The following is a 25,496-nucleotide window of genomic DNA, read 5'->3' as shown; positions in this document are numbered from 1 at the left end:
CGAACACTACGAGCAGATCTGATTTACTCCCACGCCGTGATCAGAACGGCAACCGGCCGGTCAACCTAAAGTCGAGACGGGAAAAGAAAAACACGAGAAGGAAAAGCCAGGGGAACGAACCGGACAAAGGCTACGCTAGCAACCAGGGTGCCTCCGCCACGTGCCCGCGCCCCCGTCCGACGTGGCGCGGCGGCCGTTCGCGCCCCCCCGCGGCCCCGCTCAAAATCCTAAAACGCCGCCGATTCGCAGAGTTCGCAGGGGGAGAGAGAGAGAACCCCAGCAACAACGAACAGAGAGAGGCGCGCGGCGCAAATCGGAAGCCCGAGACCGGGCGCCCCACCACCACACGTGACCTCCCCTCCCTCCCTCCCTCGGCTCGGCTCGGCTCCTCAGGGTAAATCTCCGCCCCCGCCATCCTCACCCCATCTATAAAATCGCCTGCTCCGCTCGTTCCTTGGCTGGCTGGTTGGTTCGTTCGTCGCCTTCGACCCCAAGAACAAGAAGAGCGAGCGATTCGTTGGTGCCACCCCCGCGTCAGGCGCCCCGAGCATGCTGTCCTCGCGCTGCCACGCCGCCGCGCCGGCGACCCGCGGCGTCGCAACATGTGAACATGGGGCGCGTTCCTCGTGTTGTCTTCTTTCCCCCGGCCGCTGTCCTTTTATTTTCTTGTTGGCTCGCTCTGCCCTCAGATTGGATCTGCTGTTCTTACCATATATCTTTATCTTAATGACGATCCCTGCAGGTTTTCTCTCCGGCGGAGATAAATAAATAAGATCAAGTGTAAAAAAAAGAATCTTGGAGCGATTGCGGCGGCCAGGTAGGAACCCAGCGGCGGCGGGCTCGCCCGCGTTCTCGGCGATGAAGTACGTCTCCGGGCCGTACTTCGAGCCGGACTTCGATCCGCTCCTCGACCGCTTCGGCACCCCCGGGTACGCGTCCGCTCCTCGTTCTTCGGTTCTTCCTCCTGCGCGATTGTTCTCGTTCGCAACGGCGGCACTTGACGACGAGCTCGCCGCCGTGGCTGCAGGGTCGTCGTCGACAATGAGACACGCGAGGACTGCACGCTCGTGAAGGTTTGTTTTTGCAACAGAGCCGAGCACGCGCGGGATCGGGTTGGGCCAGGACGTGTTCTTTTGGTATTGATTCTGTGTGTTGCTGTGGCTCCCGCTGCTCTCTCAGGTTGACAGCGTGAACCGGGACGGCGTGCTGCTGGAGATGGTGCAGCTGCTCACCGATCTCGACCTCGTCATCTCCAAGTCATACATCTCCTCCGACGGCGGCTGGCTCATGGATGGCAAGAACTCCCTAAATGCTCCTCTCTCGTTTTTGGTCAATTCGATTCTTGATGCCATCGCCCATCGATTTTGACCCCTGTTATTATATTGATACTTGACTGGTTGTCATGTCGCGGCCCAATGCAGTGTTCCACGTCACGGACCAGATCGGGCGCAAGCTGACGGACCCGTCGCTCCCCGAGTTCATCCAGCGGGCGCTCGTGCCGTTCCACCGCCCCCGCAACGGCCCGTCGCCCAAGTTCACCACGTGCCTCGGCAACGTGGTCGGCCCCGGCGGGCCCGACGTCTCGGACTGCGCCGCCCTCGAGTTCACGGTGCACGACCGCCCGGGGCTCCTGTCGTCCATCACCTCGGTGCTGGTCGACAACGGGTGCCACGTCGCGTCGGGCCAGGCGTGGACGCACAACGGCCGCGCCGCCGGCGTGCTCTACGTGACGGCGACGGCGGACGCCGCCGGCGCGACGGCGCTGCTGCACCCGAGCCGGTGGGCGCGCATCGAGCGCCTCGTGAACGCCGTGGTGGACGCGCGCGAGAACGTGACAGGGGAGCGGCACTGGGTGTGCATGTCGGAGCCCGTGCACGGGCGCGTCCACACGGAGCGACGGCTGCACCAGCTGATGCACGACGACCGGGACTACGAGTCCGGGCCGGCCCCGACGCCCGTCGACGAGGAGCTCTTCAGCATGGGCGAGAAGGCGGCCACCGCCCGGACGGCCCGCCGCACCGAGACCCGGGTGTCCATCGACAGCTGGGAGGAGCGGGGCTACGCCGTCGTCAAGATGACGAGCAGGGACCGCCCCAGGCTGCTCTTCGACACGGTGTGCGCGCTCACCGACATGCACTACGTCGTCTTCCACGCCACCGTCGGATCCCAGGGCCCCCTCGCCATTCAGGTATCATCGTCCAGGAGGATCTATCAGGGCGGAGCTAGGTTATGTGCATCGGGTGCGGCCGCACCCAGCAAAAGTTCATAGTCTCTTATCATCTCTAAATTTTCACCATGTTAAATTGAATGTCAACGTGTGCTGTGTGTTGTGAAGGTGCCGCACCCCCCTTTATTCGTCTCTAGCTCCGCCGACAGCCCATGTCATGATTGCCCATGTTGCATCATCATTTGGAGTAGAATACCACACCTACACGGCAGAGAATGACATTGTCTTCCTTGGCATCATGGACGCAGGAATACTACATCCGGCACAAGGACGGGCGCACGGTCGACAGCGACGCCGAGCGGCAGAAGGTCTCCCGGTGCCTCGTCGCCGCGGTGGAGCGGAGGGCCACTCATGTCAGGCTCGACCATCCCTCTCCGCCGTTTTTACTTCGCGGGCGCCGGCCCCGGCGGTTCACTAACACACGGCGTTGCGCGTTGGCATGTCGTGCAGGGCATGAGGGTGGAGGTGCGCGCCGCCGACAGGTCCGGGTTGCTGTCGGACTTCACCAGGGTGCTGCGGGAGCACGGCCTCTCGCTGCTCAGAGTCGAGCTCAAGAGGCACAAGGACGAGGCCGTCGGCATCTTTTACCTCGTCACGGACACCGGCAGCGAGGTGCGCACCGAGGCGGTGCGCGCCGTGCAGACGAGGGTAGCCGAGATGGACATCTCGCTCGACATAGTCAAGGAGGTCCCTGGCTGGCCGCCGGTGAGGAAGACCAGCGTGCCGGCGCCGCCTGTCGCCGGGCAGCAGGCCCAGGAGAGGCCGAGATCTTCCCTAGGGAGCCTTCTATGGTCACACCTCGGGAAGCTATCGAATAACTTCGGCTACATCAGATCTTAAATTTAAAAACTAGTTAGCGTTCGCAGAACAATCCACCTGTTGTTCTGCGTAGCGGCTTCCGTTGGTACCTCATTTCCAGTAATTCCCTGGACCCGAGGTAGCAACTGTTAAAATGTCGGGAAGCAGTAAAATTTTTGTATATAAAGCATAGCATGTTGCATTGCACATAAATTCTCGTGAAATCGGAGATCATTCGGCTCTTTTATCTTATGTGCAATTCTTTGACCAACCAACCAACGAATGAAACTTTATTGTTCTGAACTTGTAACATCACGAATGCTTATGTACACAAGAGTATGAATAAAATTACAAACCGTAATGCTATTGAACCGCCACGTTACGAGCGGTAAGATCACAGTGCGTTTCCCGGCAGCATGGAAGCAAAACAAAGCCGCTCGGGTTTCATTGTACACCGTACTCTTTCCACGGACAACTTTCACCTCTCTATTTTCTTGTACACCAGAGAGGCCCAGTTTCCAATACACAGGTTCGTTTGACGGGTCCACTACACAGGTCAAAGGTTCGCAAATAAATCATTTCACATCATCCTCTTCCAAGTCACTAAAAGACACATCTTCCTCGTCACCTATGTGGATAGTTGGGTGCCCAGCAAGGTCGGCCTCTTCGTCGAACCAATCATCTATGTCGTCATCAAAGGCCTCTTGCAGAACATTTGAGGTCTCCGTATGATCCTTGGGCAGCTCCTCTTTGATGACTGATTTGTCCACTACTGCAACTTCAGTTACATGGATAGGGTGCTTCTCAATCTCAATTTCTGTTATGGGCATGACAGAAGCAGTTTCCTGCCGCACGAATGGGAATGCCTCTGTACCATCTTTCAAGGCATCCTCTCGTAACTGAACTCCAAGATCATCCCTATGATGACCTAGCTGCTCAGTTTCAAGCTTCGACTGGTATTGCAAACGTTGCATAAGCATTGCTCTAGCTTCCACAATCTGCAAGAACAAGAACTAAACTTAGATTACTGGCTGGGTAGGTGTCATCATTAGTGGAAGAAAACTGTGACACCAGCAGAAATGACAAATCACCATATATTTAGTAATGATTGCCTCAACCAAGACATCTGATAATCTAATGTGCAGCCCTCCTTTTTCATGCACCCATGACATGAATGGACTCCAAAAGTTCAATCAAGTCAGGTCAGGGTAAAATGTTCAGCCGCATTGCAAATCTACTTAAAGCAATCAGAAAGAAATACATGTGTGCAGAATATTAGTCACTAGCACTTTCATCCTGGATGGGCTTTAAGTTCCACTTTTAATTTTTTTTAACTCATCCTGATGGGTTCCTCTTCCTCTATTGATTCACTTGGAGCTTGAAATTTAATTCCTAGTAAGATAACTTATGCCAAACTAACTTTATTTGATTTCAGGTAATTAACACTAGAGTGCATGGGAGCATTGAGATTTGAGAACAAACAATCAGCCTACCCCAAAACAATCATCACAAGCAGCCAAATTATAATGTAGCTTCTCAACCAGAGAAGGTTGCACATGGAAAATCAGCAAGGGCAAGAGTATCTTGAAGATAGATAGTGCATACTTCTAGTTCTCTTTCCGCGGATCATGCAAGTGCTCGATTGGAATTTTGTTTAACTATATCCCTAAAAAAAGGGTTCTTGGACAATTATTGGCATGGTACTCTTTTAGGTAGCAGAATCTACATAAGCTCTCTAATAATCAGACAGGTAGAATTTTCTACACTTATTTTGTCCAATTTATGATGTCCCTGAAAAAACCTACCATAAAAGACTCTGTTTGACATTTAACGAGACTTCGATTCGAGTAACTGGCCCTAACTGCAAGCTATTACAGTATGACCCTTGCTTGAATTTGCACTCAAAAATCATATTTAGCTTTTCAACTTTTCACCACTGTGTTAGTACATCAAACAGGAATATCAAAGAAATGATGCACCAATAAATCCAAATATCTCATACAGACTAGAGATTAGAGAAATCTAGCCGCATAGACCCAAACTATTATGCAAATGACCAAGAGGTTCCAAATCTAGCTGCGGAGGTCTAAAACATGCTGGCACGATTGTATTTGTAGACAAATGAAGAACAACCAAATTGACATTACTCGCTCCTCGCACGTATGTACAAAATACAAATTACTTATAGCTTGAAGGAAGTCTATCCACTGGCCACTGCTACTCGTTGCAGAACATATAGGAAGCAATCTTATACATTGCTGCAACATGTAGGGCACACATGCAGAAGTACTGATGTTCCTATTTTCCCATGTTTGTTTTGTATCTCCCATTACCATTTACAAATACGCTTTTTTGACATCGAAGTACGTTTTTTTGGAGCTGCCATTTAAAAGGGGAATACATCAAATAATTTTTTTTCATTCTATGGACATTAATATGGGGACATTTTGGTCATCTGCCCATGTAATTTCAGATGTAACGTCATCTGCATTTATGCTCAAAAGATGCAAGACACGAAGAGAGGGGACATATCTAGCAGTGCTAGCTTCTACAAAAGCTAGATGAAGGTTATTTCAGCTTCCTTCATCAGACCATTAAATAGCATGTTGTAAATTTGTATGGTGTGCTGGTGTGAACCGTGAACTCTTATGTCTAGCAATTGAGTATGAAACTACGAGGAGTGTGGTACCGCATAAATGAACTAAACTGAGATCTATCAGCAGTAAATAAAATTTATACGGGTCAAGCTATGCGGTCTAAGTGTCAAACAGTCCAGGTCTCCAGGAAATCATGGGAATCACAGAATATGCTACCTACTGTAAGATTCTCTATGCTAACATACAAGTCATAATTACTTCGAATGGTAAGCATCTATATCAATAGTTTATGCTAATATAGAGCAATGGTTCCTTGAATCATTAGCATATACTGATAATATTAACATCTGTGATTCTTTTTTTCCTCCATTAAAGCAAAAGAACAGATACAAGTTAAAATCACTCAAAGTTGAACATTTTTTACACCAAAACGATGTAAGGAGTTCTCTGAGTCATGTATCTCATTAATGAAATAAATAAACCCATAAAGAATGATTAATGTACATCACAAAAGAGATGGCTTGAGAAATATACTAATCTAACGAATGTCAAGTCATAACTTACTAGATATATGGTACAAGAATAGCATTGCTAGCCTTGACAGTTAAACACCAATATCAGAATGTTTACCTAATTTGTTATGACAGATCAGCCCATCATGGATTATTAACTTTAGTACTTCACTATCCTTTGTTATCTCACATGACCACATACAGCTTTACTCCTATCTATCCCAATTCTCTGGAAAAAATAAAACTAAAAATGGATATAATATCGTATCAAGAGTGAGGAACATTTTACCTGTGGTGTAGAAAGAAGTTCAGCATCATGCTTGTTTAGTCTAGGATGTAGAAGAACAAAGTAAATTTTCCAAAAACATTCTTCACTCATATGGATTGGGCATAGTTCAATCCGTAAAGCTGCCAATCTGGGAGCAAGATGCTCAATAGCCAAGGCATGCTCTTGTTGAGCATCAGACATGTCAAAATCTGAAGGAACAAAAAGATTAACGAAAAGGCTCAAGTAAGCACTTTTACATGTACAAAATTGGTAAGAAAAATAATGAAAATGTGGAGCAACCAAGGCACTAAACCAATAGGAGTTAACATATGAACAGCCTTTGAAGTCACAGTATAGTCAACATTGCAGAAGACACTTCGAAACCATAAATCAAGGTGAAACCTTAAAGAAAATAGTATCACACAAGCACTGCATTCAAATTATATGAAATGAATATTACAACCTGCATACACAGGGCATCATGAATTCTGATCGTAGCTCAACATGTCACAGAGAAGCATTTTCCCCCATGCTATTGCTACATAAAAAAAAATCATACTTTAAGTGCCAATCCATACGGATTTCATTTGTTTCAGAACGACACATCGTATAAGGGCTACTGAGCATAGAACACATGCTTGGGCATCATTGTTTGGCCCTGGAATCCGTGATGTGGGGTTACATTTTGCAAACAACAGGCAAATTGACATCAAACACGGTTTCAAGATAGGATGCTGGTACCAAGTAAGCATACATTCATCACCTGAGCTATTGCTTATATAAAAGAATCCTTTGCAAACATAGTTATAGAAGATATCTACAAGCTCCTGTGGCAAAAGTTCACAATACTTTGCGATCGACAATTGGATACTAAATAAGATAACTCTGTATCCATACCTATCAGTAGTTCAGTACAGACAATTGGATACTAAATGGACAAAATCCATTATGACGTTTCAAGTCATCATGTCCAATGAACAAATTATCACAGATCCTACAGAAATGTATTACATATTCCCTTCAAGCATGCACCATTGTCATTCATGGTCCAGTCGCAATTTCTTAAGAGGTGCAGAATATGAATTTATGAGTTTGGAAATCAACAAAAATAATTGCATGCCTTCCAATGATAAACTTGAAACTTTACATATGGTTTCACCAAAAAGCAATAATTTAAACAGAGAGGTAAGGAAATTACATGAGAATGGTCCATCAGACTCATCATCGTCAGGCAGCAGCGGGAAGTCAAGCCAGGTTTCTGGGTGCCTGGCAATGTTTGTGGCGAATGCAAGCACCTCCTCAGTGATCCCAATCACATCCCAGTCCTCCTCCACTTCTTCCTCCTCATGCCCTAGCCCATGGCCCTCCAATTCACCACCCTCCTCATGCCTTACTCTCTGCTCCCCGAATTGACCACCCTCCTCGTGCCTTACTCTCTGCAGCTCCAATTCGCCATCCTCTTCGTGCTTTCCTCTCTCCATCTCCAACTCATGGCCATCTACCAACTCATGCCCTACCCGGTCATCTTCCACCTCAAGTCTTACCCTCTCCTCCCACTGATGCCACTCCTCGTCGCCGTCCACCTCGTGCCCTACCGCCTCCTCTCCCACCTCATACCTAATCCGTCGCCTCCGCTCTTCCTCCCACTCGCTCTCCTCGTCGCCTTCAGGAGCGAAGAAATTGGAGGCCATCTTAGAGAACCCAGTCACGGCCTTGTGACTTGAGATCCGGGAGATCCCGCTCCTGAACCTCCCGCCAATATCCGCGAAGTCGTTCCGGATCCCGGCGATCTCAGGCGGCGTCCCCGCATCGCCGGATTGAACCCCCGCCGATTGAGGGGAGGGCGACGGCGACGGCGAGGTCTCCCCGGGCGGTGGCGCGAGGAAGTTGGCGACGCCCCAGAACTGGCGGGTCAGGGTTTTGGAAAGCTCGGTGAGGTCCTCCTTGACGCCCTCAGAATGCTGCGGGTGAGGAGGTAGCGGCGGCGGCGGCGGGATGCGCGCGGAGGGGGAAGGGGTGGGATTGGCCGCGGCGTCGGCGTCGGGGTCATCGTCGGCGCCCGAATCGTCGGGAAGGTTGAAGGATGTGGCGAGGGAGCGGGCGAGCCATGACATCTCCGGCGATCGCCGGCGGCTAGGCGGATGGGGGGCAGGTTGGGTTGGGGTTGGGTGGGCTCGGTTCAATCAGCCGGCTTTTCTTCAGTTTCGTGTTTGAAATGGACGGGCTTGGGAGAAGGGACAGGGACGTCTGGTTTGCTGAGTTGCCACTGGGCCCGGCCCTCGTGGCGCACCCGGTTTCCCTGTTGTTACCCGATCATCACCGTAGCTCTTGCTGTTGTTAGATCTGGATCGTTGGTTTGGAATTGTAGAAATTCTCAGAAAGTAAATGCGGGAAGTTTTTCAAATGAAAATTGTCATTCATGAAAGGTATGGGATCGTTACTTGGATTTAAATTTGTTTGACTTGCACGCTCGAACCACAGCCTTGCAGCTACCGCTAAACCCAATTTAATTGTTCCGTGTGGACCACTAAATCTACCGGTAAAGCGATTCAACTTTGTACGTGCTCAAATCGATCCGATTTTGCGATGATGTAACGGATCATGTCATTCTTACATTCTGCCGTAGAGATCGGCGTTATGACCAGTGCCGTACTGTTATCTTCGCACAAGCAAAGCACTGATTGCAAACCATACTTTCTTCCATGTTAAGAAAACCTTCCAGGCCGTAAGGAGGGCAGTACTTGTACTGCACAGCTCCATACTGATTTGGAGACAGGAGTTTAGTTCCGTCACGAACGTTTAGATACTAATTAGGAGTATTAAATATAGGTTAATTTTAAAATCAATTGCATAAATAAAAGCTAATTCGCGATACAAATCTATTAACCCTAATCAGTTTGTGATTTGACCATATGTTGCTACAATAAATATGTGCTAATCATGGATTAATTAGGCTTAATAGATTCGCCAATTAGCCACAGCTTATGCAATTAGTTTTATAATTAATTCATATTTAGTCCTTCTAATTGGTATACAAACATCCGATGTGACCCGAACTAAAATTAGTCTATGGATCCAAACACCCCCTAAGTTTGCTTTAAATTGAGATCGCACCTCTGGCTAACATTCAAACTGCAACGTTCAAAAAGCTAAATCCAACTCTCTTGTTTATTTTTGCCTCTAACAAGATGACTTATTGATGTGCACAAAAAGATGCACCCTCAAAGTCCCAGCTAAAAGCTACTACGAAGCAAATCCCAATCATCTCGTAAATAAAATTAACAAAAAAACTAGAAAAAAAAAACCCTCAAAGTTTGAAGTGGAATTTTTAAAATCAGTCGTCTACCAATGCAAAGCATCTCAAGACGGCTGATAGCTCGTGGCGTTCAGGTTGATGGAGTCGACGATCCTGATGATCTGCTCGAGCGCGCTCCTGTCGTTGAGGATGCCGGAGTGCGACACCTTGGGGAGCTCCACGACCTCCACGACCTGCGCCGGCGAGTCGGACCACGCCTTGATCGGCCCCACGAGGCTGGCCAGGTTCACCGTCCCGTCCCCGTCGCCGTACACCACCTCCTCGGGGGGCTCGTCGAAGCCGCCGTCCCCGTACACGAGGCTCTCCACCGTGTCCACCCCGGTGCCCACCAGGCACGTCACGGGCACGCCGGGCTCCGGCAGGGCCTCGACGAGCGGCCGGATCCGCGCGCGGTACGGCTCGACGCCCTGCTCGAACCCGATGTCCCGGAGGAACTGCGTCATGTTCTTGGCGGAGTAGGAGCGGTTGCCGCCGCCGCCGTCTCCGTGGCCCCGCGACACCACCAGCGTGGTGTTGCCGAACACCCGGGGCGCCGGCAGCAGCCACAGGTTGCTCTCGGCGCTCCGCTGCTCGTCGCGGATGAGGGAGGCGTCGACGAACGGCACCCCCAGCGTGTTGCCGGAGGCGAAGGTGAGCATCTCCTGCACCGACCCGCCCCACGGCGCCGAGAGCGTGACGAGGCGCGCCACGTGCGCCGCGCGCCAGGGGAGCGGGCTCCGCGCCAGCAGCTGCAGCGCGAAGAGGCCGCCGAGGCTGTGCGCCATCAGGATGGCGGGCCTCCCGCCGTTGGCCGCGCACGCCGACTCCACCAGCAGCCGGAGGCGCTGCAGGTACGCGGTGCCCACCGTCGACGGGTGCCCCGGCCCCGCCAGCCCGTACCGGAAGTCGTACGGCGCGCCGAACAGGTCGCGGCCCTCCTCGTAGCCGGCCTTCTCCAGCGTGCTCGCCAGGGTGTTCATGTACCCCGTCAGCAGCCTGCGCACGCGTCAGTTCTTTTTGTCACGTCACGTCACGGTCACGGACATTTGCAAGCTGCCGTAAAAATGCTTACTTGAGGTTTGGATCGAGGTAGCGGAGGGTGGAGGTGGAGCCGAAGTCGGAGACCCTGGTCTCGACGCCGGGCGCGTTGCGGTAGTCGTCGGCGCCGGCGTCGTAGTAGAGCGTCATGCGGTCGGCGAAGCACCTGGTGAGCGGCGGGAGGAGGACGGAGGGGTCGAACCAGAGGCGGAACCAGCCGCCGCGGCCGCGCACGGGCGGCCACACCCGGCACGCCAGGCTCGCCGGCCTGTACTCCTCCGTCAGGCGCGCCTCCAGCTGGTTGCCGCCCGCGCCCGGGATCAGTATCACCGGCCGCCGCCCGGCCGCGACCGCCCTCGCCGCCGACGACGCGCCGCAGCACGAGCAGCTCAGCGTCGACAGCATAACGACCATCACCGTCACCGCTGCTGGCGCGGGGGCCAGTGAAGGGCGCCCCTCCATGCTTCCTTCCACGCTTGTTCCCTTTTGTCTCCTTGTTGCTTTTTGGGATTAGGGTGCTCCCTGCTACTGTGTTGTGTGGTGGTGACGGTGCTTCCCGGAGCTCACTGATTGGCGATGCTACCAGGATCGCTTGGAGCCGCTCAAAAAGGCCACGGTAACGGCAGTGGTTACGTCTCGTCCTGGCCGCAGTGGGTAGGCACCCGTCTAACCAACATGCACGTTCAAATCGAGCTCGTGTCACAGCGTAATTACCCCCGTGTGTTAATGTGTACCGTCGCCTGTACGTGCTGCGTGTGGACTTGGAGGGCCCTGCTGTCGCCGGGTCCGGGGGCTCGAGGCTGTCGGTCACGCGATCCGGCGGTTGGGGATTGGGGAAGCGTGTGCCGGAGCACGTACGGGCCGCCGGCTGCCTTTCGTCGCCGGACACGATTGGGCCGGGGGCAGGCGTAGTGCGTGCTCAGTAGTACAGTATCAATCATCGCACGGATCCAGCGGCCGAACTCGTCTCTGGCTGGACAACGAGGAGATGCCATGTGATGTGTTTGCCGGCCGTCGGCCAGCCAGCAGCGAGTGATGTGTGCACCGGACTCGCAGTGGCAGCAGGCAGCAGCTGATGGGAATGTGGCAGCTGCCCGGAACATTTTTGGGGTAAGGAATGTTGCCACGCTAAAGCAAACCGTTGGATAACCGACGAGGCGACGACGACGACAAGGACAGGCCTTGGGCTTGCTCGTTTTGTTCATGGGCTTCCGAAGGCCTAGCTGGAACCTGTACAAGTGACTGTGTCATGCTTCTTTTTATTCCTTTTTATTTATTTCAGTAAATATTTTTAATAAATCAATGTTTTATGTTGGGAAAAATTTTATTTATAAAAAATCAATTAAATTTCTAATTATGATGGTTATTTCTAGAATCGGCTAATCGCCATTTTTGAACACTGTTTTAAAACAAAACAGCCCTGTATCGTTCATTTTTCTAAAATATGCTATAGTACTCGGTATTAGTTGGAACATTAGGTTGCAACGTACATACAACTTCTATATAATAAGATCTTGATTTAAGTGACTTTAATGGCCAGCCTGCTAGTATTTTGCCTGCAGAAACGTTTGGCGTGGCTGCTACGTTTTCCTGAAAATGGTAGCAACTTGCTATACGTCCACATGGCTGCAATTTTATTCCGTATCTGTACACAGTACCGTACGTCTGTACCTTACACAACACGTCCGTTGCTAATAACTATACCTTGGGAAATCATCAATCAACCCGCGTCAGATGACCTCAACGCAAGCTAGCCAAAAAAAGGGAAAAAAGGCCCACAATAACCTGATTCCTCGCGAGTCGCGACGACCGACTGAACTGATGAACCCGTCGTCGTCGACTTCAAGAGTCCACACAAGCAAGGCCCGCCTGACTTGAACAGAGCAAACCAATGCAAGACTCCCTGGCCGAAACAAAGTCGTGCCAGCATCGCGAGCTCAGTCGCGCGCAACCAACGAGACGAGCATCGGGTCAGAATCAGAACTCACCCTGCCTAATCCGTAGCCATCCAAGCACGTCACCTCCCGGCTCGAATGGAACGAGTCGCATGTCATCCACCTATATCATGCCCCAGCTAACCGTCGTGTTGCCGCATCAACTCATCCAAGTGCCTGTGCCACCTCGCTCCGGGAGCTGCCTGAAACAGCAGGCCGGTGCAAGTGCAACACACAGCAAAGCAAGGAACAAACCGTTTGATCGATCGATTCCTCGCGGCCGGCAGGCGGGCATGGCGGTCGTGGTGTCGGCGGCGACGGCGAGCCGGGGGATGCGAGTGCTGGCGGTGCTGGGGCGGTGCGCGCGCGCGCCGTTCCGCGTGCTCGTCCGCGCGCGGGACCTGTACGTGAGCCGGATGGCGGCGTGCGCGGGCGGCGGCGGCCGGGGAGGAGGCCCGGTGGGGCTGGTGGCGATGCCGCGGTGCCAGAGCCACGGGTTCTACCGGTCGGCGGCGGGGGCTGACGACGACGTGCGGGAGCTCATCAGAGCGGCCTCCCGCGCTGGCCCGCCCAGGGCGCCCGGCGGCGTCGGGCCGCGGAGCCAGAGCGTGGCCATCGGGCGGATCGACGAGGACCGGGCGTGCGAGTTCGGGCTGGAAGACGGGGAGCGGGCGCAGGCGATGGGGCCACGGAGCAAGAGCTGCGCCGTCGGGCCGTCGGCCAGGACGGCTCGTCGGGTCGGCGTCGCAGCTTAGCCTCAACGCCACCGCCGGCGCAAACGCACTGTGATGAAGCTGGAACGTCTGGAACGTGGACGGCAGGACAAATCTGAGTGCGCCACAGCACAAAATCTGCTGTTCGTACTGATTAAAAAAAGCGGAAAAATACGACTCCTATAGCATACTGTATACGTGAAGTACACGTCCGTCTCAGTGTCTCACTGCCGATTGTTATTTCTTTTCTATCGAAATACCTGCCGATGTCAATTGAAAGTGTCTGTGGTTCGAAAACGTGAAGCGAAATTATTCTGTCGCGCATGGCCCCGGCCGTGAGCAAGGTTAAACGTCGATGCTCTGGATACGAGTACGCGGCCACGGGAGCTGTCGTTCTCAATTTGTGCCGGAAAGTGTTTTTCTTTCTTTCTTTCTTTCTTTCTTTCTTTGTTTGATAATAAGTAAGTGCCGGAATGTGTTGACGCCATCTTGGAAGAAAAAGAGCAGGTCTTTCTTGACTTCAATAACGGGCGGCCTCCCTCGCCGAGATATCGTTTGACTCGGTACACGAAACTACCCGTTCCTCGTACTTTAGTAGTTGAGTGGGACAACGGCATCTCTGCGTTGGATGCGCCGTTGTCACAACAAGCTTGCACTTCCTCGCTTCGCACTCGCTGGTGCTGCCAAGAGAGAACAGGACCATCGGAGCACGGTAAGCGAGCCGAGAGCACGCGCACGTTTTCAACCACCTGAATTCCGTATTCACAATTGCCATGCCACAAGTTTGACACATGATAGCCTTTTTAGGTGTGTATTTGATACACGCTACAAATATGTCGCGCCGGATGCTTAACCCGATGTGCTACATGTCATTGCCTTGATAAATTTTACTACGAATGTACACGAGCGTGCTCACGGGATAGGATGCACCCGCACGTTCATGTAGGTTCAGTGCGCGTGCGTGTATATAAGTACGTATATAGATTTATATTGTATTTACTATTTAGTAAAATAATTACCTTGCTACGAATTGTGATGTAATTTATTTTTCACACTTTGTCTGGTGGGAGTATGACGATGAAGTCCCCCGGAAGTAGGGGTGGTAAAGGTCTCTCTAATTTAATGGGTGTTTGGCAGCACTCCACTCTAGAAAAAACAGCTCCACTCTACCGACTTCACAAAATTGCAGCTTCATTCCACCAACTTTAAGAAAATATGAAGTTGTTGTACGTGTTTGGTTGATTGCAGTGCTCCAGCTTCAGAAACATGAGGACTTATTGTGAATAGTCTATTTTACCCTTTTGTGAATGGATCCACAGTCTCTTCTTTTTTCCCCTCCTCTCTTCCTCTCCCTTCTCTTTTCTCCCCTTCTCTTCAACAACGACCACCATCGGAATTGGAACAACAAACAATCGGAGAACCTCAGCACGGGACGGCGAAGGAAGGCGAAGCTCACGGCGGCGCAAAGTTGTGGCCAGCCTCCAGCTCGACGAGCGTCATGATCTTGGGGGCCTGGTCGCGGATCATGGAGAGCAGGGGGCCGAGGTGGGCACCAGGGACACGATGGAGCCTGTTCACGATGTTGATGGCGAGCGCCTTGCCAAATGCTGGAGCGCGGCGGGGTGGAGCCGCTCCAGCCGGTCAACGGCTGCGGCATGGAACTCGAACGGCACACGCAACGACGCGGCGAGGGAGGCGAGGTGGCGCTCGGTCTCCCTGACGGCGGTGGCAGGGTGGCCGACACCCGTGAGCTGCAGTGTCGGCGGGCCGCCTGGGCGGGGGCAAGCGCCTAGAGGAACGCCGACCACTGGTTGGCGGTGAAGTGGGCGAACTTGATGCAGGGGCAGGCTTGGTACAGGATCTAGTAGATCTTGAGTGGATATGGTAGATCTTGAGTGTCTCCGGCGAGGGGGGAACGTGTAGGGGGCGACACCGGCGGCTGCGCTGGAGGACGACGACGAGGAGGAGGGGTTGGAGGAGAGGGAGAGGCGGGCTGCGAGGGCGTCGGCGAAGTAGGAGGCCCGGTGGTCCTCTGTGCGGCGAGACGAAGAGGAGGATGGAGTCTCGGGAAAATAGAAATGAACCGGTACATTGTAACAAGTGGTAAAGGTGGGTAAATAACCCTTAACTCCATGAAGAAGTCTGAAAATGATATTTTTGGAGCACCCCTGAGCTACTCCAGGAAAAATGTGGATCTAACCCTTAGCCCCACATTTTTTCTAGAGCTGGAGTTTGTGGAGTTGGACGTGTTTGGTAGGCAATTTTGTGGAGTTGGTGAAGTAGAGCTGTTTTTTCTGAAGTGGAGTGCTACCAAATACCCCCTTAATATAGTAAATTTAAGGATCGGATTCAATAAGAACTGGGTAACTAAAAATAATATAGCTGAGTTGGATTGTGAAGGAGGCATGAGGGCCGTGTCCATTACTCGGAAGACCGGAGACACGCAACTGGGCTTGAGAACTCCATCCAGCCCATATGCATGATCCGTCCGACCCACCTACAAGTTGCAGACGTTTCGCTATGGGCCACACACGTCACGGACCACACACCCTGACGTTCCCGGCCCACCTATCAGCTTAATCTTCACTTGGCTTCGGTGTTCCAGTGCTTGTGCCACGCGCCCACACCTGTAGAAACGCCGAGAAACAGTAGAACAGAGAGTTGCACGGCGAGGCCAGCGCAGGCGTGAGAGGTGACGCCATGGTCTGCTCCTCCCGCATCACCTACTGCGGCCATGGCCATGGTGGGCGCCGGGGGCTCCTCCTCCTCCGATGACGATGAGGCCGGCGAGGAGATCGAGTCGGCACCCCCGCTCCGCGTCGGTGAGGAGCGTGGCATCGGCTCGTCGGGGATCCGCAAGCGCCTCCTTCGCTCAGGCTAGGGATGGGCCACTCCCGTGCCTCCCGATGAGGTCTCAGGTTCCCCCCTCCACTCCTCTCTCTCAGCCTGTCACTCCCGTCATCCCCACATACCCATAGCCGTTTCATCCCAGTTTGGACTTTTGGTTTTGCAAGGCACTACGTTGGGACACTCCCTGACGGCATGTTGTTTGCTTTGCCGAGGGACAGAGGAGGAGAGCCCCGCACGATCAATCTCGGCAGTGGTGCTCCAGGTGCTCCAGGTGCTCCATTGGCTTATGAAGATTCTGGTGCTCCAGGTGTTCCTAATGGTTGTGAGCTACATTTTGAGGTAGAGATATTATCATGGTTGACAGTGGTGGATGTATATAAAAATGGTGGAATTGTAAAGAAAGTTTTATCAACTGGAGGGAACAGACAAATAGGGGATCTTGATGAAGTTACAGGTGAACACTACGTGACAAATAATCTTGCTCCTAATGTCTCTTGTATTTAAATACCAATGCTTCATTGGTATCCTGTAATCTTTTATGACAGTCGTTCATGTATTTATACAGTCAAGTACAAAATCAAGCTACTTGATGAATTGATAGTTGAAGAATCTCCATAAGAAGGATCAACCTTCTTTATTAATGAAGGTAATTGCACCATAATCTTTATTCAAATGATTAACTGTTATAGAGCTCTTCTCAATAGTGCTCATAATGTCCTTGTGAAGCCTGAAAACAACATGTATTGGATGGGAAAAATGCTCTATTGTGACTTGTGTGAGATTGAATCAATTTTATGTTTTTTCCGGACACGTCTGTCCAGCACTGCCTAAGGTCCTAAAAACAATGAAGGAAGGAGACAGAGTTGTTATGATGGTGCAATCACAAGGTACGTCTCAAAGTTATATTTATAAAAAAGTTCTGCCTTGTCAGTGCTATGTTCACCCCCTAATGTTGTAAAACCATACTTGCTAAATTTTAACATTAGTTACTATCTTACTTTACTTAAAAAAAAGAGTTACTATCTTTCTTACTACGTCTAATTGAGTAAGAATTTTCTCCTGATGCAACTGATTCTATCAGCTAGCTGTGTTTCAATGTGTAACATGTTCATAATTCCATCAAGTCCATCTGACAAGTATATATTTGAAAGTTGACTGATTAACTTGTTGCACGCTGTCAGTTGAGATATTTGAAAATTATCTGGGATGGAAGTAGTATCTCGACACATGTGAGACATGTACACATGCAATGTAACACTTACCTTTTTTGAGACCTCCCTAACCATGAGACTTGTGCACTATTTTTCTTATTGCCCTGCATATTTTGCATTTTTTTCATTTATTTATGAAAATATAAGTGTTGCAGTCTACCTGACTCCATCTATTAACCACCTATAGATGCATTTGGGGAGCATGGAAGAGCTGCTAAAAACCAACTTTCTGTGGTTCCACCAAATTCTGCAGTCAATATGGATGTGAAATTAGTTTCATTAAAGCCAGTAGTTGATGTTACAGGAGATTTAAAAGTAATGAAGAAGACATTAAAGAGTGGTGATGGTATTCGCACGCCACATGATGGTGAAACTGTTCATAGTAAGGATTCTTTTGCGTACTGATATGATTGAATGCTTTGTTGTAATTTAATCTCCTGCTGACACATATTTTAACTTCACATTTAGTTAGATATACTGGTAGCCTGGAGGATGGTACCGTCTTTGAAAAATTTGGCTTTGATGGGGAGCCCTTTGAATTCATCATAGATGAAGGTAACTGAATTCAACTATATAGTTAAATTAATCTTCCAATCATCATAAGCATGTTGGAAAATCACCCTAAGTATGGCTATAGTACTTATTACAACAACAGTAGCAAATACTTTATAGCCGTTTCATTATTCCTCTTAGAAGTATTGAGACCTTCAAACATTTGGTGCCTAAATATTTGATTCTAGAAATGTAGTCACATGATTTTATAAAGTCGTTTTGCTTTATCTATGATATGGTAATTTGGCTGAGCCACTCTAGTTCATTGGATGCTAATACTGGTGTTCTATTATGTACTTGTTCTATTATGTATCTGTTACTATTATAATGGCTTCTTTAACTTCCTCCTTTCATTATGTGCCACTTGCAGAACAGGTAACTATTGGATTAGATCGTGCAGTGGCAACAATGGTGAAGGGTGAACTTGCTGAAGTGATAGTGAAATCTGAGTATGGATTTGGCAATACAGAAGTACAAAGGCAGTCGATAACGGTACTTTCTTGCTCTACATTGATATATGAAGTGGAATTGGTAGACTTCACAAAGGTATTGGCTAGTCTGAGCTTTCATCTTCTCCACCTGGCTTGTGTTTTCTTCTACTTATTGTGTATTCCTGATTCTGGCGTGGCAGGAAAAAGAATCATGGGAGATGAGTGGCCATGAAAAGTTGGAGGCTGCAGAGAAATCAAAAGTTGCTAACAATGACTTATTCAACATAGGGAAGTTTCAAAGGGCTGCAAAGAAGTATAGCAAGGTAATTTAAGTTTTTTCTGTTTCATAGTTTTGAATCCAGAGTCTTCAGGGAGGTAGACTTATTTCTTTCCTCTCAGGGCCTTAATTATATTAATGAGGATGGGAATTTTGAAGATGAAGTTGAAAAGTTAATGAAAACTCTGAGAGTATCCTGCTGGTTGAACCATGCAGCATGCTGCCTTAAACTGAAGGATAATGCCCAAGCAATTAGCTTATGTTCAAAGGTATGTGGAAGATGACTTTCATGTCACCTGCAGCTTGAAGTTTGTTACAAGCTACACATTTTTCTTATGTCAGGTGCTAGAAATAGAGTCTTGCAATGTGAAGGCTTTGTATCAGAGAGCACAAGCTTATGTTGAATCGTATGACCTGGAATTAGCTAAGAGAGATGTACTGAAAGTATTAGAATTGGATCCTGACAACAAGTGAGGACAAACCTTTCTTTCCTGTCATATTCTGGTGTAATAAGTATCATGGCATTTCAAATTTCCATTCTTCATTTCTAGGGAGGTGAAGTTACTGCAAGCCCATTTGAAAAAGCTTCAGGTGGAGAGTAACAAGCGGGATGCAAAGCTTTATGCAAACATGTTTGATCGAACAGCAAAAGAATCCAATGTGGTCGCTAAGGTAACCTTTTCATTTCCTGATTTTTCCTATACTTTGCTTTATGAAAGCACTGGTAAACTCCCCGTTCTCTCTGAGTAGGAGCATCTAAAAGCACAATTCCTAAAGTAATGTTCCATCTTAATTGTCAAGCACACGGAAACTTTGTCCTTTGACCTTCTTTGCAATTCTTAATTGTCGAGCACATGCTACTTCAGTTGCTAGCAGAACCGTTAGTTTGGTTGCATAGCATTGATGAAGTTTAGTCTCAGTATGTTGCCTCTTTCTCAGGTGAAAGCGTATATCACTTTTGTACCTCCATCCTAGTTTAGATTGATATATAAATATATAAGCTCTATGGTGCGATGTTTAGACCATAGCACTAACTGCCTAGTAATGCATACGATACTACAATTAACCAATTCAGTAGAAAAAATCTTATTGGTTTTAATTGTGCCCATGCACTTGCATTGTTGGTATGTTGGCATGGAAAGAGGGCGGTAGTTGAAAGATAAATTGACATCCTACTTATTCGATCTGTGAACATTTCACCATGTTCTCCATTTTCCTTTTGATAGGGAACTGAAGGATCTGGCCTTACTGACAGTACTATATAAGAGAGCCATTTCACTAGCTAGGACTTGTATTTGACCTCCTATTTCTGTGCTACTCCACTAAGAGTTTTGACTGATCTTTCTCTTCAACCTGTTGCAGAAGTGCAAAGTTGAAAGTGCAGTTTACAATGAAGAAGCGAAGGTCCGTGTACAGTCACATCTTTATTAATTATGGGACAAACCGAGGCCATTGCTGAACCATTTTGTTTTGTTTTATTCAGAGTTCTGACGCAGAGGAAGCACTAGAGGTGGTCAAAGAAGAGTAGTGTACATCACGACACTGAAGATAAGTCTGGCGTAATCCTTTCATATTGAATGTTTTTACTATTTTTTATGGTCCTTGGAATGGAAGGTACCACAAAATTATACATGGGAAAGTACCAAAAATTGTTTTCTAGACACCACAATATTGTACCTTCCTTATATAACTTGGTGCATCCCTTTTATGGTAGCATTGTGTATTCAGACGATCATGCTACAGATGAGATTTTACGCCATTTACTGTGGAAGTGAAAACAGTACCAACCAGGTTACTTGCGGTGATCTTGCATGCTATGCTGTAAATCAAGAGTGAAGCAGGGGTTCTTCCGGGGTTGGCGAGATCAAGGTTGGAGGGGTCGGAGGCGAGGCAAGAAAGGCTTTGAGCTTGTGAAGACCTCTTGCGCCTCTAGTCGGATTTCTTCAGGAGCTTGTATAGAGGCATGCTGCACTCCCCAAGCTGCGAGATGAAGCAACTCAAGGAGGCGAGGCATCCCATTAGCTTCCGAGTGCCCTTTAGGTTGGTGCTCGGCCGCAACTTCCTGATGGCAGTGATCTTCTCCGAGTTGACCTCGATGGCACGCTCGAAGACGATGAAGCCCAAGAGCTTGCCCTTGGGCACCCTGAAGACACACTTCTCCAGGTTGAGTTCAATGTTGTAGCAGTGGAGGCACTCAAACATGTCTCTCAGGTTGGCGATGAGCTGCTCCGTCTTGCGGGATTTGATGATGATGTCATAAATATAGACCTCCACTGTATCCCTATCCCTGACCAGGTAGGTGGTCAAGGCAGCGGTTCATGCACCTCTGGTATGTGGAGCCCACGTTCTTGAGCCCGAACGACATCATGACGTAGCAGTACGCGCCGAATGGAGTGATGAAGGAGGTCGCGAGCTGGTTGGACTCCATCGCGATCTGGTGGTAGCCCGAGTAGGTGTCGAGGAAGCAAAGGATCTCGCATCCCGTGGTCGAGTCGATGCGAGGCAACGGGTACGACACCTTGGGGCATGCCTTGTTCAGGCTTGTGTAGTTCATACCATGCGCCATGAGCCATTCTTCTTCTTCACCAGCACAGGGTTGGCCAACCACTCGGGGTGGAAGACCTTGCTATAACTTCGGTCCCGAGGAACACCCTTGTGACCGTACCCCTCACTAAAAACTCCATTCTGAAAATCCAGTGGGAAAAAATGGAATGGAGAAAAGAGCACGCACGCCTAGCAGATCTACACACACATCAAGTTACCAGTTTGGCTAATGGTCGCCTTCAGTTTTGATGAAGAAGAGAATCTTTGGCGATGGCTATGCTAATGGTCGCCTTCAGTTTTGATGAAGAAGAGAATCTTTGGCGATGGTGATAGCCAGAAGCTTTGTTGTTGCCGAGGAGGTCTTTGTTCCCGAAGCTTCTTTTCTTCCCTCTTCGTCACTGACAGTAGGTGACGAAGTCCCTCGAGCCGAACCCTGTCGGCGACGAAGACCGAGTTGATGACAAAGGCCGAGTTGATGACGAAGTAGTCAACGACGAAGTAGTAGCAGTCGACGACGAGGGCCAAACACTATCGGTGACGAAGACCGAGTTGACGACAAAGTAGTCGATGACGAAGGCCGAGTTCACAACGAAATAGTATGAGCCGATGACGAAGCAGTCGACGATGAAGTACGAGTCGATGACGAAGGTTGAGTCGACGACCAAGTAGTACGAGTGGACGACGAAGTAGTAGAGCCGACGACGAAGTAGACGATGAAGCCCCTCGTCTTTGGTCACGAGCACCGAGCAAAACCTTTATCCTTCGGCATCAGTGATGCCGTTCATCCCGATACCACCATAGCCCCTCTTGGCCAGTGTTCGTGATGAAGGCTCTAAGTTCAATCCTTCCCAGCCCTCAAATCAATGTTGAGAGATGAGATGAAGTGGTGGTCAATGTCGAAGTCTATGATGATGTAAATGATGATGCCCCTCTTCTCAAACACCATCGGCGACGAAGGTGGAGTCGACGATGAAGCAGTCGACGATGAAGTAGTCGACGAGCCCCGAGCCGAACACTGGTGGCGACGAAGGCGGAGACGAAGTAGTATGACCCAACGACGAAGTAGTACGACGAAGGCCGAGTCGATAGAGTCCCTCAAGCCGAATACCATCAGTGACAAAGGTGGAGTAGATGACGAAGTCCCTCGAGCCGAACACTGTCGGCGACGAAGGCGGAGTCGACAGTGAAGTAGACGACAAAGTAGATTTTTCTTGCAAGAATCAATGAAACTTCCTTTGTTTAAGGAAAGCTATGAATTAGATAAAAGTAGAGCATGCCTTTCCTGGCTTCTATGCTCAAAAATATGTAATCGCGCTTGGCGTTATGATTTTTCAGGGCCCTTTCGGCATTTACAACCACTCTTTAGCATATACAGCCATTCATATACACTTGGCGTTTACTCTATGGCATTATCACTTCATAGAGGTCTCAACGTAGGTGCTCTCGGCTCTATGTCTCTTCGGCATCTTGCATGATAGAGTCTTAAGCGTGAACGCTCTCGGCTTCATGCTTCGCTTCAATGCAATGCAATGCAATGCAATGCTTGCATGTATGAAATGAATGTATGAATGAATGGATGCTTTTTGCATGAGGGTGAGAATAAAGGGTTGGCAAGATAAAGTGAAGGATACCCTTCAGTTCAGTCTCTCGTCTTTGCGTGACAAAAGCTTCATGAGATAAATGAAATCCAATGATACCAGAGTCCAATAGAATTCCCGGAAGCCAATCAATCGATGAAGTCCAGTAGATATAGAAAACCAATTGATATGGCATAGCCATTTCCAAATCAATAACACAATAAGATAACCGCGGAACCATTAGCTTCGGGGGAGAAAACCGATAACCCGAAAGCAATATCCTGCAAGAAATGTGGTGAAGTGCGCATACAAAACATGATACTTCCATGCATCCTCTCGATGTGAATGGGATAAAAAGTAGAATTAAGAATAGGCACGTAGCACATTTGAGATGAGCGTATACGAACATATGAAAACAGAGGGCAAACATATTGGAATTCCTTACCTTGGTGAGAAGGGTCATCCTAAAAAATCCTTCCATACGAAGGGTTAGTGTGAGCACTATATTAAGTAAAGACTTCCAAAACGAAGGGTAAGAGACAAAACCGATTATGCACAAAGACTTCCAAAACGAAGGGTAAGAGACAAAACCGATTATGCAGAAATAAAACTGAGGTGATAGTAAGATACTTACATGTGCTAGCTGGTCCTGCATTCAAGAAACACAATACTTCATGCGTAGGGTTAGCTTATGAAGTTGAAGAGATACTTACAAAGATTGGTCAAACCTGCATGTTAGTGAGAAAAGCAAAAACTAAGAAGCATAAAAATAGCCTCTTTTGCCCACAAGCAAAGAGTGAGAAGTATGGTGTATGTGAATTGCGACCGAAACCACGGCACACAATGGTGGTTTCTTGCACATGAAGTGCACTTTTAGAGCCTTAGCTCATGAGCAAGTGAAACATGCATGATACCTGAAGGGTTTGTAACTTGATGCACGAATATAGTTTAATAGAACATTGTTAATTCCAAAGGTGGAAGCCCCAGGTGAGAGATTCACCTCTAAGTACAAAGTCGTAGATTTTGCCGCCAACAGAAAAATCGTGCGGCTTTCATTTAGTTTGGCCCTTAGTCGGCCCGTTGTAGAAAGTGAGTGACTTCGTGTAGAAGGCGTAGATCACTTGCGAGAGTTTATTTCGTAACAAGGCGAGGTTCCTTTCTCGCGCTGAAAGCCCGCCGGTTCGCGAGTGTATTGGCCGAAACCCAACTACACGGATGACGAGCCCAATCAAACGGAGCCCAACTTGCGCCGGAAGCCAGACAGATGCTGACGCCGAAGCTACAAAATGCCCGGCGAGTGAACTGCCTGCATTCTACCCTCGTGAAAAACCCAACCGAGGGAGACTAACTGAGACCGAACGGTCATAGAGTCTTGCTGAGAGCCTGCGAAATCTCAATGGCAGGCACACATATATATTCCGAAGTACTTAAAAAAAAACCGGCATGAGCACCATGAAATAATAAATAATCAATGTGAAATCTATAACGTGTCTGCATGCTCGAGATTTAAGAGCTGACAAGGACATGCTCAGGCGCTCTCTGCAAGGTGACACCTCGGTTCAGAAAATGACTGAAGGGAGCGCGACGTGGGCCTCGTAAATACCTGGGCGGGCTCCGAAGGGGTTGTGAGTGGGCCGTAAGAGTTATCAACTGGACCGAGGGGATTGATTAGATGGGCTTTGGTTTTCCGAAGCCCAGCAAACTTGAGTGATGTCTTTGCAGTTACGGCTGGCTCGCCGAAGGGGAAACGTTTCCCGTAAAAACCCAAGTGTCCATGATGAATAACTTGATGACTTTCAATAATCAACCGAAAAATAGACAGTGAAAAACTCACTTTCCACACTCATACATAGTCCAAAGATTGGTTTGTTATCTCGGACGAAGGGTACTTCGTCACTTATCTGAAAAAGTTTGTTAGTAGATAACCAATACGTAGACCCGAAGCAAGTAATGTTGTAAAATAACAGTATAATGCATGAAGGTGCACGTAATGTGAACATATCTCCCCTTCGGAGTAATTGTGTAACAAAGCTGATATTAAATTAGTATGCAAACAGTGTAAAGAATATTATAAATGCACGCTACATTCGAATTAATAGACATTCAAAGGATACATTCTGAAAGACAGGGGATTAAAGCTTTAACTGAGACATACAGTTTAATGGTTGATTTCTTTGCTGGGCCCCTTCGGCACTGTAGAGTGACCGAACAGAACAAAAGGACCCAGCTGTGTCGCTTTTGAGTATCACGAAGCAGGCCCTTTGTTGATTATTCAATGAGGTAGGAATTTAAGCAAAGTCAAGCACTACATCCTTGCCGAGATGCAGATATTAAAGCTGTTCATGCATGAGCTTCGGAATTAAAAGAAACTGTTCCTTGAAAAGCGAACTGTGGGTATGCATATACTAACCAAAACGTTTGTGCATGATGCAAATACGGAGAATAAAGAAAGCTATTAGCGTCTGACAGCAATTGAGGATTCCACCTTTGACTATCCGAGGGTGCCTCCGTGAGACGAGGTTCACCGAGTCGGAACCCCTCGGCTCCTGATGTTTGTGCTAATTTAAACCAAACTCACCAAAGTGGTACGGTAGTTGTTGCCTACCTGGGCCTTCGTACGCCTGGCCGAAGAGGTCTAATGGGCACACCCATTGAGGCCGAAGCGATGCGCG

General features: G+C 48.9%; 4 protein-coding genes across 9 annotated transcripts; 2 read left to right on the top strand and 2 right to left on the bottom strand.

Moving 5' to 3' along the window:
- The first annotated feature begins 277 nt into the window (after positions 1–277).
- On the top strand, positions 278–3,272 carry LOC101783893 (ACT domain-containing protein ACR3). 2 transcript variants are annotated; one of them, XM_022823285.1, is made up of 7 exons: positions 278–394; positions 743–929; positions 1,028–1,073; positions 1,180–1,294; positions 1,422–2,188; positions 2,476–2,580; positions 2,678–3,272. In XM_022823285.1, exons 2-7 carry the CDS (start codon positions 859–861, stop codon positions 3,065–3,067), a joined length of 1,494 nt encoding a protein of 497 aa, XP_022679020.1. In that variant the 5' UTR covers positions 278–394; positions 743–858; the 3' UTR covers positions 3,068–3,272. The 2 variants fall into 2 exon arrangements, with proteins under 2 accessions (XP_022679020.1, XP_012698477.1); XM_012843023.3 differs by lacking the exon at positions 278–394 and adding an exon at positions 440–626.
- A 15-nt stretch (positions 3,273–3,287) lies between these two features.
- On the bottom strand, positions 3,288–8,612 carry LOC101783495. The gene is made up of 3 exons (XM_004981835.3): positions 7,601–8,612; positions 6,424–6,611; positions 3,288–4,023 (listed from the first exon to the last, which is right to left on the bottom strand). The coding sequence occupies exons 1-3, from the start codon at positions 8,514–8,516 to the stop codon at positions 3,601–3,603; spliced, it is 1,527 nt and encodes a 508-aa protein (XP_004981892.1). The 5' UTR covers positions 8,517–8,612; the 3' UTR covers positions 3,288–3,600.
- Positions 8,613–9,532: 920 nt separating this feature from the next.
- On the bottom strand, positions 9,533–11,324 carry LOC101783091 (lecithin-cholesterol acyltransferase-like 1). The gene is made up of 2 exons (XM_004981834.4): positions 10,770–11,324; positions 9,533–10,693 (listed from the first exon to the last, which is right to left on the bottom strand). Exons 1-2 carry the CDS (start codon positions 11,195–11,197, stop codon positions 9,763–9,765), a joined length of 1,359 nt encoding a protein of 452 aa, XP_004981891.1. The 5' UTR covers positions 11,198–11,324; the 3' UTR covers positions 9,533–9,762.
- A 4,692-nt stretch (positions 11,325–16,016) lies between these two features.
- Positions 16,017–20,947, top strand: LOC101782402 (peptidyl-prolyl cis-trans isomerase FKBP62). Of its 5 annotated transcripts, none has more exons than XM_022822868.1 (13): positions 16,017–16,293; positions 16,451–16,686; positions 16,798–16,878; positions 17,054–17,119; positions 17,631–17,825; positions 17,912–17,998; positions 18,366–18,541; positions 18,627–18,749; positions 18,826–18,972; positions 19,046–19,173; positions 19,255–19,375; positions 20,066–20,107; positions 20,187–20,947. In XM_022822868.1, the coding sequence occupies exons 4-13, from the start codon at positions 17,077–17,079 to the stop codon at positions 20,229–20,231; spliced, it is 1,107 nt and encodes a 368-aa protein (XP_022678603.1). In that variant the 5' UTR covers positions 16,017–16,293; positions 16,451–16,686; positions 16,798–16,878; positions 17,054–17,076; the 3' UTR covers positions 20,232–20,947. The 5 variants fall into 5 exon arrangements, with proteins under 5 accessions (XP_022678603.1, XP_022678601.1, XP_022678602.1 ...); XM_022822866.1 differs by having other exon boundaries at positions 16,397–16,686; XM_022822867.1 differs by having other exon boundaries at positions 16,017–16,300.
- Positions 20,948–25,496: the final 4,549 nt, after the last annotated feature.

Source organism: Setaria italica, chromosome IX (genome assembly GCF_000263155.2).
Source record: "Setaria italica strain Yugu1 chromosome IX, Setaria_italica_v2.0, whole genome shotgun sequence".
Classification (NCBI taxonomy): Eukaryota; Viridiplantae; Streptophyta; class Magnoliopsida; order Poales; family Poaceae; genus Setaria; species Setaria italica.
The sequence above is the reverse complement of the archived record's forward strand: the minus strand, read 5'-3'. Positions and strand labels throughout refer to the sequence as shown.

Coding starts and splice junctions, on each gene's coding strand:
- LOC101782402 (XM_022822868.1), top strand. CDS start 17,077: ATGAAGGAAGGAGACAGAGTTGTTATGATGGTGCAATCACAAG. Junction 18,750..18,825: donor CTGCAAAGAAGTATAGCAAG/GTAATTTAAGTT, acceptor CTTTCCTCTCAG/GGCCTTAATTATATTAATGA. Junction 18,973..19,045: donor CAATTAGCTTATGTTCAAAG/GTATGTGGAAGA, acceptor TTCTTATGTCAG/GTGCTAGAAATAGAGTCTTG.
- LOC101783495 (XM_004981835.3), bottom strand. CDS start 8,516: ATGTCATGGCTCGCCCGCTCCCTCGCCACATCCTTCAACCTTCCCGAC. Junction 6,612..7,600: donor GTCTGATGGACCATTCTCAT/GTAATTTCCTTA, acceptor TTGTTCCTTCAG/ATTTTGACATGTCTGATGCT. Junction 4,024..6,423: donor AACTTCTTTCTACACCACAG/GTAAAATGTTCC, acceptor TTGTTCTTGCAG/ATTGTGGAAGCTAGAGCAAT.
- LOC101783893 (XM_022823285.1), top strand. CDS start 859: ATGAAGTACGTCTCCGGGCCGTACTTCGAGCCGGACTTCGATCCGCTC. Junction 1,074..1,179: donor AGGACTGCACGCTCGTGAAG/GTTTGTTTTTGC, acceptor CTGCTCTCTCAG/GTTGACAGCGTGAACCGGGA. Junction 2,189..2,475: donor AGGGCCCCCTCGCCATTCAG/GTATCATCGTCC, acceptor TCATGGACGCAG/GAATACTACATCCGGCACAA.
- LOC101783091 (XM_004981834.4), bottom strand. CDS start 11,197: ATGGAGGGGCGCCCTTCACTGGCCCCCGCGCCAGCAGCGGTGACGGTG. Junction 10,694..10,769: donor TACCTCGATCCAAACCTCAA/GTAAGCATTTTT, acceptor ACGCGTGCGCAG/GCTGCTGACGGGGTACATGA.